Source organism: Coffea eugenioides, chromosome 5 (genome assembly GCF_003713205.1).
Source record: "Coffea eugenioides isolate CCC68of chromosome 5, Ceug_1.0, whole genome shotgun sequence".
Taxonomy (NCBI): domain Eukaryota; kingdom Viridiplantae; phylum Streptophyta; class Magnoliopsida; order Gentianales; family Rubiaceae; genus Coffea; species Coffea eugenioides.
In genome coordinates, this window is record NC_040039.1 from 9,627,982 (window position 1) to 9,642,927 (window position 14,946).

The 14,946-nt window shown below is 35.7% G+C and overlaps 1 protein-coding gene across 1 annotated transcript; it reads left to right on the forward strand.

The window, feature by feature from the left end:
• The first annotated feature begins 1,650 nt into the window (after window positions 1-1,650).
• LOC113770095 (chalcone synthase 2-like) lies at window positions 1,651-14,618 on the forward strand. Its single transcript, XM_027314452.1, has 2 exons — window positions 1,651-1,828; window positions 13,627-14,618. Exons 1-2 carry the CDS (start codon window positions 1,651-1,653, stop codon window positions 14,616-14,618), a joined length of 1,170 nt encoding a protein of 389 aa, XP_027170253.1.
• Window positions 14,619-14,946: the final 328 nt, after the last annotated feature.

Genomic DNA, 14,946 nt, shown 5'->3' on the forward strand with positions numbered 1-14,946 from the left:
GTTATCCATCATTCATCAATAGAATCTATTTCATTTTCCCCTTCAACAGTACCATAATTCAAAACCAAAGCTTGAGCTAATTTTCTCATGAGAAATAAAAATAACAGACGGGGCAAGTCCTTATTCCAAGGTGCCTAAGGAAACTTTAATAATTGAAACTGAACCATAAAATTAACATAATTCAGATGCTTGGGAAAAAAAGTTTTCTTTTCTGGGTCTTTCTTTGAAAGAACAGATGGACTTGAAGGAGATAGCTCATGAAAGACATGGTGAACAAGTCTAGACAACTATAGTAACAAATGGTGGCCGGAGCGGTAGCTTGATATTGATATTTGAATAATAATAAAAAATATTTTAGATTATTAAATTAATACTACTAAATCAATTGTTCATGAAAATCAGCACATCCAACTGTGGATAAATCTTGAGCCCAAATATGACACCAAATTTCTGAGTTTATACTGGGAAATTGAAACTCGAAACTAGGTACCAAAATATGGAATTATGTGCAGCTGGTCTTTGAATTTTTCCTTTTTGTTTTTGGGATTCTTTTATTAATCATCAGTGAAAGCTTTACAAAGAATGTTATCCTCCTATATAACATAACTGCGTATTAAAAACAAATGAAACAAAATACAAGAAAAAACTAAGGGTGGCATGACCACATTTGGTATATCAATGTTCATATTTGTTATTTTTTGTGTCTGTATTCGTTACATTAGTTTTAAATCCTTGATTGGACATTGTATCGCTACATTGTATAGTTTACATAACATAGATTAGATTTTCTATTTTTACAGACATTGTATAATTATGAATATAGGTTTTATGCACTTGTTTACTGAACTATTTTATCAACACACAATTTGTTTTCTAATTATAATTCTAACAGTCGCTACTATTACGAAAAAATAATTAAATGGGTCCAATGTATGAGTCCCTTCTTGGAGGATGTTGTATATTTAATAGCCAAATGGCTGTTCAGTAAGCCACAAGTTCACAAGTGAATCCATGGTCTGAATTTATGGTTCTCCATGTGTAATTGAGTGTCAAACTGGTATTAGAAAAAATATTCAATGATGTTGTCTTTGACCTAATGCCAATATTTTTATTCTAAAATATAATGTTAGCATAGTAAAATATTGGTTTAAATCATTTGCTTCATACATACTCTAGGGAAAACAAGAATCATGCAGTTTCTTAATCTGGAATGAAACACAATTTTTGTCATACGAGACCAAGTGCTCGTTGCTTGCCAAAAATCGTATGCCCCAACTTCTACATGAATTATTAAAGTAATACTAGTAAATTTCTTAAAATCAGCACGTTCAACTGCTAACGTTGTAACTTGTTTTAAGGGATAAATCCAGAGCCCAAACCTGACGCCAAAATTCTGAGTTATACTGGGAAATTGGAACTCGAAATGAGGTACCAAAATTTAGAATCAACAATACAACGTTCCCTATACACGTGATTCTCGGCTTGCATAAAAAAAAAATTATCCAATTTCAGTACTATATAAAGTATATATTTTGGCAGACTCGCACGACCACCATTTCTAGTTTTCTAGCATTGCAAGCTAGCAGGTGCTAGGTTTACCTACCTTATTTTCTGTACCAATTAGTCAATCTTAAATCTTTCAGGGCAAATATGGTTACCGTCGAGGAAATTAGGAGGGCTCAACGGGCCGAAGGACCGGCGACGATCTTGGCTATTGGAACCGCTACACCACCAAATTTTGTTGAGCAAAGCACTTATCCGGATTACTATTTTCGCATCACTAAGAGTGAGCATATGACTGAGCTTAAAGAAAAGTTTAAGCGCATTTGTAAGCATAAATCCTTATTCTTTTTCTCTTGAATCTGTTTGATTTCTCATACTTCTATTTCTTTTTTTTTTCTTTTTCTTTTATAAGAAAATCTCGCAAAATAGCTGGTTTTTAAGCGGAAATTTTGCACGTAAAACTTGGCCTAGAACTTGGTATCTTCCTACATGCTTCACAGTGTAAGAATGCTTAAAATACGTGGCCTTGAATACTTTACTCAAACCATCAAATGATATTGGTTTCATGTTGAAACTCTCGAAAGAAAGGTAAATCTTTTTTCCTATTGTAACACAACTTTTCCTACTATTTAAGACAAACTATTCTAGTTTTTTCTTGGCAGTAAGACTGAGGTTTTTCTCAATGATTGAGAAATATATGCATATTGTAAGCTTAATAGTAGCTTAGACATTTTGAGGATCCATGAGTTAGTTCTATGAGGTGTTTGAAGCGTTTGTTTAATTAAGAAAAATGAATGACAATGAAGTTTGGTGAAATGTGTGTGTTAGTGTGTTTGGGTATGTGAGGAAGAAGAGGAAGTATGAGAAAAATGAGACGTGTTTTGCATTTAAACATGTTGACTTGAATATGCGGGGGTAATACGTGGGTATGAGGTCGCATATATAGACAAACTTGAAAACAAGCATAAAACACGGGCTGGGTCACGTTTTGACCTGCATTTTGCCCAGAATGCATGAAGATACACTAAAATGCGGTCTGAAAATGACGGTAAGGCCGTGTTTTTGGTCCCCATTTTCAATTTTCTGCAACTTTATGCAGAAAATCTGCACTTTGTCAACTTTCATGGGCAAAACCCTCATTTTGGAATATGCAATCTAGGTCACTCTATTGCTAAAATAATCAATTCACTTATATTTAAAATAATCTAAACATGCATTCCAAGCCACTATAACACATCAAAAACATAATTATTCAAATTGAGAGATTGAGTTCTTTGATCTTCCTTAGCCTCATTGATCTCACAAAGTGACTTTGCCTTCTTTCTCAAGCACAAATATAACAAACATACTTTAAAATAAATAACAAACATAAAAACACTCTTCAATGAAATAAAGTAACACAAAACATTGGATTGCCTCCTAATTAGCGCTTCTTTATAGTCAATAGGTTGACTATTTCACCTCATTTTTCAAGAAGGTTTTATTAATGACTAATCCACCATTTTAAGTCATGGTGAATCCACGAATGGTGGTCAATAGCAAAGGCCACATAATCAAATAATAGTAGAGATAGAAGAAACTTACCTATCTCAAGTGTTTCAAAGAACGTTGGCATATCCTTCTTGGGTGATAATATCCTTAGAACTTAGTTCTCTAAAATACTTCTCAAGAGGGATTGAATGTGAATCATTCATGCTCATCTCTTGAGGTTCAACATTAGTTTTAAAGACATAATTATGTGAAATGGACAATTCCTCATTGAAACATGAATTAGATCCATTATTTTGATCAAAATGCAATCCACTTTCACATACAACTTTTCCACTATTCATAGTAAGGTCGATTTGCATGTGATTAGAAGAAATAACTTCACACAAATAACAGAATTGATTTTCAATTCTACCTATGTGAGAAGCTAATTCATTTAATCTATCCTCAAGCATATCAAAGCAGTCGAAAGTCACATGAGCTAGCCTTTTAATTGCTAATTCCCAAAACAAAAGTACATTAGCTAACCTTTCAATAGCTAACTCCCAAGATGGCTTTGATTCAAATTGGACAAATTCATATTGATAATCATAAAAATATAGAGAATCATTATATCCACATTGATTATTCCAATTACAAGCATAAGAATTACCCCAATTAGAACCATATTGATCAAAATAAGGATTGAAATGCTCAAATTCGTCAAAATAATCCATATTTTGTGCTTGCATATATGTATGAGTAACATGATAACCTTCACACAAGTCACAACTCATATGATTAGAATTGAAAGCATTAACATTCCTCTTGCATTCAAACATATTTGTAATGGTGTCCAATTGAATTTTTAATGTTATAAAATCAAGTTTAACCTTTAAACTCCTTAAACCATCTTCCAAAGACATACCTTCGTACCCCCTTTGGTTATCTCTATAGTTGTAGTTTTGAAAATTGTAGTCTAATGCCCAACTTTCTTCTTTCAAACTTTTATCCACTTTTGTTTACTATCTTCCTTATAACCTAAAAATACTTTCAAACAATTTCAAAAGAAAGATTAGTTAAGAAGAATAGCTTAAAAGGCCCAAACAAAAGCAAGATATTAAACACAAAATAAAAGACTCAACAAGAACATAACAAACAAGACACTTGATACGATGAAAATAAGAAAAACTAATAAAAATGTCTAAACTAATAAAGTTGTTCTTAGCACCAATATTAAACCAAATCTTTCCTAACAACAGGGCCAAAAACTTGACGAGATTCTACCCTGTACTAAATTTTAATAAAACCTAAATACCCCATTTTCTACGAGTATACAAATCGTTTATCGAATACAGGGTATTAGGTGTCGATCTCACAGGAAAAATTGTCAATTACTGATGGTTTTCGAATTCCTTTATTATTAGACTACCACAAATGTAAAAGATTAAATCTACATTGCAAACATAAAATAAAAGTAATAAAAATAATAATAAAAATCTCCTTAAGCTATGGAATTTCTCAATACTCTTGCAAGTGAAATTACCAATTAATTTAATGTTATTATCTTAGCTCGTTATGGTGTAAATACCTAATGTGTGTGAAATCTACTCTCGTAATGAATCAACTATACTTGTAGTTAAGCCATGCCTACTCTTGTGGTTATAAAATTAATTACAAGTTTATTTCTTCTATGAAATTACATGGAACAAACCATTAAAGTCATGAAGGTACACCTCTACTCTTGTGAGTATACTCCCTAGATTTAGCACCTCCTTGAACTAGTGTCAAATCTCAATTTTTATTGTAAGCTTAACACCTTTAAGATTATCACAATTAATAGCCAGTTAATCATGATTAGATAAGCAAAAGTGCTAAATAATTTGTTCAAAATAATATCATCAAATAACCAAGTCAATATCACTAACAAAATATAGAAAGTTTATCTATAATTCTAAGCATAAACTTTAGCAAAACATGAAGAGAATGAAAGAAGAGACCATACTTGTATTATAGCTAAATATAAACTCAAATACAAAAGAGAAAGTGATAAGAGAGAAGTCACCCTTGTCACATAAGTTCTCCTTAATTCTTTATCCAAATCTAACTACACGTACAAGATAGATAAACTACACTAACTGACGGGTATTTTACATACGTGCAAGCTAAAAAATACCGAATTACACCCGTTCACTGCAAGTATACAGATCAACTAGTAGTTTAGGGTATATATCGGGTCGATCCCACAAGGAAGAGTGAACAATTACCGGTATTACTAAAGCTTCTCTATTATTTAGACTATCAATAAATTATAACAAATTTAACCTACTGAAATTATACAAAATGACAAATGAAAGCTCCTTAGGTTGTGGTATCCCTAACTACTCATGCAAGTGCTATATTTGGATCATTGAATACTACATCTAGGCTAATTATGGTGTAATTTCCTTATGCATTTGAATCCTACTTTCGTAGTGAATCAATTATACTTATAACTAATCCATACCTATTCTCATGGTTATGAAATTAGTTACAAGTTCATTTCTTCAATGAAATTACATGAAATGAATCACTAAAAACCACATAGGTGCACCTCTACTTTCGTGAGTGTACTCCCTATGTTTAGCACTTCTTGAACTAATGTTAAATCTCAATTTTCATTGCAGAAATAACACCTTAGATAATCAGAATTAATGGTACCAGATTAATCATGATTTAAAGAGCCAAAGTGCTAAATAACTTGCTCAAATCATAGCAGTTAAATAGCCAAATGATAAACACTAACAATCATAGAAAGTTCAACCAAACCCAAGGCATAAACTTTAGAAACACATAATAGACATAAATTCCAGAACTTGCATATTAACTATATTCACCAACTGTTGCAGGAAATTTGTCTCCCAGACCGGGTGTCCCACAAGAAAATTTGCCGGAATCATCAGGTCCTTCTTTAACTATTCATCAATCAGGGGTGGCTGACCGTAATCCCAAACAAAAAAGGACAAAAGGTTTGAGGGCTAATTTGCAAACCGACAGAATTTTGCGCTCACGGTCAGAGACATCTTCCAACAACTCATTCCAGGTTCTTTCTCATGATTAATGGCATTTTTTGGAATATTAGAGGAGTAGCTAAAGCACCTAATCTACGAAGATTAATCAATTTAGTACGGACACATCATTTCCAATTTGTTGTGATTTGTGAGCCAAAATTAGACGTATCTAAAATACAGACCATTCGTCTACGTCTATTATTTGATTACGTGCTTGTTAATTGTTCAAGTGATATTTGGGTGTTCTACAATAATCCTATCCTTTGCTCGATTGTTGGTAATTCTGATCAGCATATTTCTCTACATGTACAAAGTCCCCTAATTCCTTCTCCAATAATTATGTCCTTTGTCCATGCTAAATGCTCAGTTGACGAGCGGCGTGACTTATGGTCCTCATTGTTAGCTGATAAGCCTAGTTTTCTTCCTTGGTGTATTGGGGGTGATTTTAATGTTATTGTGGCACCTCATGAAAAAAGGGGAGGTCGTCCATTTGCTATAACAGAAGGAGTGGAATTTCTGTCTTTCATGGAGGAGGCTGGAGTATTTGATGTTGGCTTCTCAGGACCCAATTTTACATGGTCAAACAATCGACGAAGTAGAGCTCGGATTTCAAAGAGGTTAGACAGGTTCTTAGTCAACGGGGCATGTCTGGATCTTTCTTATAACATTTCTGTCCTTCACTTGGCTAGACATCCATCTGACCATTCACCGTTAAAGCTCTCATTTGTTGCTCAATCAGATGCTAAGCCGCGTCCATTTCGATTTTTGAATGTGTGGACGACTAAACCACAACTCTTGGAGGTGATAAGCCAGGCTTGGAATCAAGATGTCAATGGATCTCCGATGCGTGCTCTATGTTCTAAATTATTAGCAACAAGAAAAGCTATTCAGACATGGAACAAAGAACACTTTGGAAACGTGATCGATAATATGCGATCTGCGGAAATGGCGGTGCAACGGGCAGAAGAAGTAGTAGATCAAGATGATTCCGAGGAGTGCCAGATTGAACTCAAAAAGGCTCAGGCGGAGCTGAGACATGCATTATCAATTGAAGAACAATTTTGGAGGCAAAAGGCCAGGGTGAAATGGCTTCGACAGGGAGATACCAATTCAAAGTATTTTCATGCGATAGTAAGACAAAGACGGGCTCAAGCTATGATTTATCGTATCAAAAAAGCCAATGGTGTTTGGGTGGACAATGAAGCTGATATAGCAAGTGAAGCAACCACCTATTTCTCTAAACTTTTCTCGGATTCTTTGGGATCATCTGCAGATATGCTACACCTAATTCCACCTATGATTTCGGGAGAGGATAATGTGAAGTTGGAAGAAATCCCTTCAATTGAAGAGGTTTTTAGAGTCCTGAAGGCAATGGATGAAGAAAGTGCTGCTGGCCCAGATGGATTCACGGGAAAATTTTTTACTTTTGCATGGCCAGTCATCGCCCAAGATGTCTACAAGGCGGTACTCAGTTTTTTCTGTGGAGCAGAACTTCCAAGTTTCATCACCTCTACTTCAATTGTTCTAATTCCAAAGGTGCCAAATCCTCAAGATTTTTCTCAATTTAGACCCATCAGCCTATGTGACTTCTTCAACAAGCTATTATCAAGGATCTTGGCAGACAGAGTGGCGGAAATATTGCCAAAAATTATTTCTCCCCAGCAGACAGGATTTGTGAAGGGTCGTAATATAACCGAAAACTTCCTACTTGCACAGGAGGTGATATCGGGTATGGCGAAAAAGAATAGAGGTGGTAATGTGGTTATGAAACTAGACATGTCTAAGGCATATGACAGAGTGGCATGGGGTCATATTATCAATGTTCTGAGAAGGTTCGGTTTTGGTGAGAGATTCATTGATATGGTTTGGCGACTGATTTCTAATGTCTGGTTTTCCGTCATTATAAATGGATCCTTATATGGTTTTTTCAAATCTTCGAGAGGACTCCGTCAGGGTGACCCATTATCACCAGCATTATTTATTATAGGGGCAGAGGTGTTATCTAGAGCACTGAATAATCTTGTCATGCAACCAAGATTTGTGGGTTTCAAAGTTCCATATGGATGCCCGTCTATTACTCACTTGGCATTTGCGGATGATGTTCTTATTTTTGCAAATGGATCCTCATTTTCCCTGAAGGCTATCATGAAAGTGTTAGATGATTATCAAAGATGTTCGGGCCAATTAATAAATGTACAAAAAAGCTGTTATATAGTTCATCCATCTGTACCAATGGCAAGACGACGGCTGCTTGATCGCATTTCTAGGTTTGCCCGCAAGTCATTTCCAGTACGCTATTTAGGGTTTCCGCTCTACATTGGAAGATGCAAATCATCTTATTTTGGAGAAGTTTGTCACGCAATACTAGCAAGGATTCTGTCTTGGAAATCAAGGTTACTTTCCTTTGGAGGAAAAATTATTCTAATCAAGCATGTATTATCATCAATACCAGTTCACCTAATGTCAGCTGCAGTTATTCCCAGTTCGGTGTTAAAAACTATAGAAAAGGCATGCTCGGCATTCCTGTGGGGATCCTCACCCGAGGAGTCGAAGCTTCATTGGATAAGTTGGCCTCAATTGTGCTATCCAGTTGAGGAAGGGGGAATTGGATTTCGGAGATTATGTGACGTCTACATAGCCTTTTCCTCCAAGTTATGGTGGAAATTCCGAACTGAATCATCACTGTGGTCAACCTTCATGAAAGCAAAGTATTGTAAATGTCTGCATCCTTGTCAGGTAGAACTCAGGCCAACGGATTCGGCAATTTGGCGAAGGATGATCAATGTGAGCAGACAAGTGGAACTCTCAATATTATGGGTGGCCAAATATGGGGCGTGTCATTTTTGGTACGACAACTGGTTGGGGAGTGGTGCATTGTTTCTAAAGGTTCCGGTTATCCCAAATTTGACGTTCCGAAACTTCGTAAGCAACGGCCATTGGGATTTGAACCTGCTTTACCATACATTGCCAAAGGAAATTGCTTATTCCATTTCAGAACAAATGGCCCCAGAAGAAGGAAGTATAGCTGAAGTCATTTGGATGCCCACAACAACTGGAAATTTCTCTCTACACTCAGCTTTTGGGGATATTAGGCAGGCCCGACCCACGTCTATGGTATTTGCTTCCATTTGGCACCCTCGGATACCTGTGAAAGTTTCATTTTTCATGATGAGACTTCTTCTGAGGAGAATACCGACACCGGATAAGCTTCGTAAATTTGGTTTCCATTTGCCGTCAAAGTGCTTTTGCTGCACTGAGGCTTCTGAGGAGTCTATTGAGCATTTATTCTCCAATGGACACATTGCGTCATTACTTTGGAATTATTTTGGAGGGTTATGTGGAATAAAATTCTCAGGATCTTTTCTACGAGCACGCATAGTAGATTGGTGGTTGTTTTCACAGGATTCTGAGTTACGAAGGCTTATTTGTCGTATTCTTCCTAGTGTAATTTGCTGGCAGATTTGGAAGGCAAGGAACAAAGCAATGTTTGAGGGTGTCCAGATGCAATCATCAGCCATTCGCCAAGCCATCTTCTCAGAAGTCCAATCCATGGTAGGAATACATTTTAAACAACTGATAAGACTACAATCTTTTTGTCAATTGTATGATTGGTCAAATGCACCTGGAGGTACAGTTGTATATCAAGGTATCCGCTGGGAAACCAAAGAGACAGGGAGGTATACTCTTAACACGGATGGATGTGCTAAGGGTAATCCAGGAATAGGTGGAGGTGGGGGCATACTCCGGGATTCCACTGGATTGCCAATGATTGGTTTTTCGGCATATCTGGGAGAAACTACATGTCTCCGTGCAGAGGCTTGTGCTCTTCTTATTGGTCTTCAGATCTGTATACATAAGGGTTTTGGAAACATATGTGTACAATCAGATTCATTGGTTTTAATTGGGATCATTCAACGTCGTACTCAATGTCCGTGGAAAATTCGAAGATACGTCAACCAGATTTGGCAGTTATTAGATGATCCATCTAGATTCACGCACTGCTATCGGGAGGCTAACACAGTTTCTGATGCTTTATCTAATGTGGGTATATCTCATCCAGATAAACAAATTGAGATTTATGACACCTTCAGTACATTCCCAAGGTTGCCTCGTGGGGCAATCCGTTTGGACAGAATAGGGATACCTTCAATTAGAAAAATGAGGATTATGTAAGAGGAATATTTTGTTATAAAAAAAAAAAAAAAAAAACTATATTTAAGAATCCAATACAAAAGATAAAGAGTTGGAGAAGAGATAACCCATGTCACTTGAGCTTCAACTTCTCTTTCTTCATCTCCATTTTCATCCTAATCTAGCCATTATACAAGAATGGATGAACTACACTTACTACACTATCCTACACTAAGGAAATGGAAGAACTACATTTCTGCACTCCTCAAGCTTCTCCCGTATATTTCCCCCTTCTCAGACCACCCAAAATGTCTCTGCATATAAACTGCTTAAGAGCTCCATTTTTCCAAGTCAAATTCCACATTTTGATTCCCAAATCTCAACTTTGTTAGGATAGTCAATAACAAATGTTTTTGACTTGAAAATAAGCCACCTTGTCTGCCCTTTTGTCTTCTGAAGCATGTGCACCGAATTCTCTTGCAACTTATAGCTGGAAAGTGGTATGAACACAAGAGAATTGACTGAGCAAATTGCAGAATTTCGGCCAGAAAACGCGCCTTTACAAAACGCGTCTAAAACTCGCGTTTTGTGCACTCGCGTTTTCACTTTGTCCTTACTTCAACTGCGATTTCCTCCATGATGCAGGCCGAACTGGCTTTTGTACAAAACACCAACGTTGTATATATTTGAGTTAGCTTTCCAATGCTTCAATAATCATCCAAATCGGAGCTTTGTAGACTGAGATATGATCAAAATACTAAACACTGGTCGGAACTCTGTTTTCCACTTTGGACAGCTGAGTTGAATTTCGGTATTTCAACTTTTGGACTATGAAAACGGATGCATTGGACTTTGATGTCTTCATACCAAATGTAGATATATCTCTTAGTTTCAAAATGGTACCAAGATCACCTTGATCCGATCATTGTAGCTCCTGATATAGTCAAAATACGAAAATGTGTCTGAGTTGTCAAAGCTGACTTTTCTTGATTTTTGTCCTCAAATTGCATTTCTTCCTTTTACACTTCATATTTTATTTTCCCCACTTTAATCCATCTTCAATCATCCAAACATCTTCTCAATGCACTTCATTTGATGATTGAATCATTAAACCTACAAAATATGAAGTTTTTACCATAAAAATCCATAAAATGCAATGTTTAGCCACTTTAACATAAAATGTAGTTCTTTACCAAAACCTTAGTTATTTTAGTTATAAAACTAAATAATCAAACCAAAATTAACTAATAAAACACACTAAAAATACGTAAAATAAACCCTTGTCACTAACTATGTTATACTAATGAACTAAGAAAAATTAGTGAATATTATATTTTAGTAATGTCTCTAGCCTTCCAAAGTAGTGAAAATACGTGTTCAAACCCCCTATTTATAGATGAATTCAATCTCCAAATGAATTGTTAAATTTCATGTAAAATACTTCTTGAGATTCCCAAAATATTCTTCTACAAGTCTCTATACTCTTCATTATAGTTACAGTCAAAATTCTTGCAGGAATTGAGTTGTAAAAAGTTGTGAAAAAAATATATCAATTGGCTATACAAGTTGCACAACTTTCTTGAGAATGTACAAGGTCAATATGCAGTTGTAAGGTCACGTATTTCACCCGCGTATTGCCTCCCTTATAAGTTTGCACTTTTCTAATTAGTCTTCAACTGTGCTCTACTTTTGCACTAATTCAGCTGATATTTTCTCAATGATGAAGGCTGGATTAACTCTTGTACACAACATGAAAGTTGCAGTCCTTTGAGTTAGCTTTTCAATGTATCAAGAATCATTTAATTTGGAGCTCTGTAGGTTTTAAAATGACCAAAATATTCCTAACTAGTCAAAACTCTATTTCAACTTTTGACAACAAAAATGACTGACTGTATTTCAACTTTTTAATAAAGAAAACTATGTGCTGAATTTTGATGTCTTCATAAGAAATGTAGATTTTGTCTTAACTTCAAAATGGCTTCAGAATAACCTCAATTCAATACTTTTAGCTCAAAATATAGTTAAAATATCAAAAACTGTCAAAGCTGTCAAACATTTCTTTTTTAATACTTGATTGCTTTTCATACTATGATACTTTTATACTGCATGTTCACTTTAAATCATCAGTAATCATTCAAATATCTTCTCAATTCACTCTATATGATAAAAAATTCACTCCATAAGTGATAAAAAATGCACTTTTTCTCACTTAAACCAAAATTATTTATAAAAATGACTAGAACACACCAGAACCAAATAATAAAGAACACTTAAAACACAAAATATACACTTATCAGGGACCACATGAAGAAAACAAGAAAGAAGCAATGCATTTGAAATTTTTCACAGCTCGCATACTTATTCTTGTAGGTATCTGGAATTCATTGGACGTCGTCTCCTTATTTTAGTCATTTTCCTTTATTAATTTTGTTTCTTTTTCTTGTTGGTTTAGAACTTCTCTATTATAAATATAGGCGTGGTAGGACTTTGTTATTTAGACTTTTGCCAATTATTATCAAATTTTTTTTTGGTTTTTTCTATCATTTTCTCTCAAGTTCCTTAAGGTTCTTGTGAATTATTCGAGATTTGATCGTGAATCTTTCTCTTTGTTATTCGAGAATCGTGTGTGAAATAATTCCATAAACATGCTTCCACGTCGATTGATCAAAACAGAAATTCTCATTTTCATGCTTTTGGCTTATTCCACAAGCCTCAAGTTGTATGATAAAAGAAACATGTTTGGGCCAGGTCTGCCGAGTGTGTGCTTGCTATTGTACCATATACACGCAGAAATGACTAAAATATGTGAAGCTATATTTGAAATTGTAATATAGAGATTTGCATGTTATTTTGTTGTATAAAACTTTTGTGTTTGCATATTTCGGCCGCTAAATTATGTTGCTGATTGAGACGCATGATATGTGGAATTTCACATTTAAGAATTAAAGGTCAGAATTTGCTTCCCTTGTGGTCAAAGTTTTCGTGTCAGGATGTGGTGATTTCTTGATTCGGTCATTTGCAGAAGCATAGAATAGACAAATTTGTAAGTGCACTTTCTTGATGGAAATAAGACATTGCGCCGACTAGATGAAACCCAATTTTCCTATATCATCACTCTCATTTTACATTTTAAATTTCAATTTTCAATATTTTGTAACTTAATCTCTCATGTTTGCTCCACTTAAATCTGATCAGTAACAATGTTAGCAATATTAATGGAATAGAGGATCATGCAAAATAATAAAATTGTTCTGAAAGTAGTCAAAAAAACATTATCATTGAATTACAAGATCCTCAATTCCATTAGTTTTGCTAATGATGGTATCAATTGGATTTAAATGAGACAAATATGAGAGGTTAGAGCGCAAAATGTCATAAATTAAACTTTAAGATGCAAAGTGAGAATAGAGTATAAGTTGGAGAGTGCAAACTAGAATTATTCCAATTTTTTTAAAATGTTTACTTTTTATCGTAGGTGAGAAGACCATGATTAGGAAGCGGTACATGTACCTGACTGAGGAAATTCTGAGGCAAAATCCCAATATTTGTACTTTTATGGAACCCTCACTGGATGCAAGGCAAGACATGATGGTTGATGAAGTACCAAGACTGGGCAAAGTAGCTGCCCAAAAAGCTATAGAGGAATGGGGTCAGTCCAAGTCCAAGATCACCCATCTTGTCTGCTGTACCCTAAGTGGCGTGGACATGCCTGGAGCAGACTATCAGCTGGCCAAGCTACTGGGCCTCCGGCCATCGGTGAAACGGTACATGATGTACCAACAAGGTTGTCATGCTGGAGGGACGGTTCTCCGGCTAGCCAAGGATTTGGCCGAGAACAACAAAGGTGCCCGTGTCCTTATCGTCTGCTCGGAACTCACAGCAATTTCGTTCAGGGGTCCGAGTGATAAGCATTTTGATAGTCTTGTTGGTCAGGCCCTGTTCGGAGATGGGGCAGCCGCGGTCATAATTGGTGCTGACCCGGTTCCTGGAGTTGAGCAGCCCTTGTTTCAGTTGGTCTCAGCCTCCCAAACTTTTCTCCCTGATAGCCCCAATGCTATTGGTGGCCATCTTCGTGAGGCTGGGCTTACATTCTTTCTTCTCAAAGATGTCCCAGAATTAATCTCAGAGAACATTGAAAAGATCTTGGAAGAAGCATTTGAGCCTCTTGGCATTTCTGATTGGAACTCAATTTTCTGGGCTGCGCATCCTGGTGGGCGTGCGATTTTGGACAAAGTTGAAGAGAAATTGGCTTTAAATCCTGAAAAATTACGTGTTAGTAGGTATGTGCTAAGTGAGTACGGAAATATGTCAAGCGCTTGTGTCTTCTTTACTCTTGATGAGATGAGAAAATCTGCAGACAAGGATGGATTCAACACCACAGGGGATGGTTTAGAATGGGGTGTGCTCTTTGGATTTGGACCTGGACTCACTATTGAGACTGTGGTCCTTCACAGCGTCACAATTTAAAAACATCATGCTTGATTTGTTCAATATGTTTTAATATTTGTATTATCAATGACCAAAACAAAACTTGTACTATGTATTTGCATTTCGTTTGTAGCTCTGAATACCAAGTATCTATTACTTGGGTTGGATGACCTTCGAAGGCTTAAAGAAGGTAATGTTATAGTCAAGAAAATAAGGGTTGGATGGCCTTCATATCATATTTTATGCATTTGTTTCTGTTTGTAACCGTCATTGTTTCGATATTTTAACAGCAGGACTCGGATACAGATTTTATAAAGTATAAATTCTTATATGAAAAACGTATAAATTTATAACGCAATTCATGAAG

Coding starts and splice junctions, on each gene's coding strand:
- LOC113770095 (XM_027314452.1), top strand. CDS start 1,651: ATGGTTACCGTCGAGGAAATTAGGAGGGCTCAACGGGCCGAAGGACCG. Junction 1,829..13,626: donor AGAAAAGTTTAAGCGCATTT/GTAAGCATAAAT, acceptor TTTTTATCGTAG/GTGAGAAGACCATGATTAGG.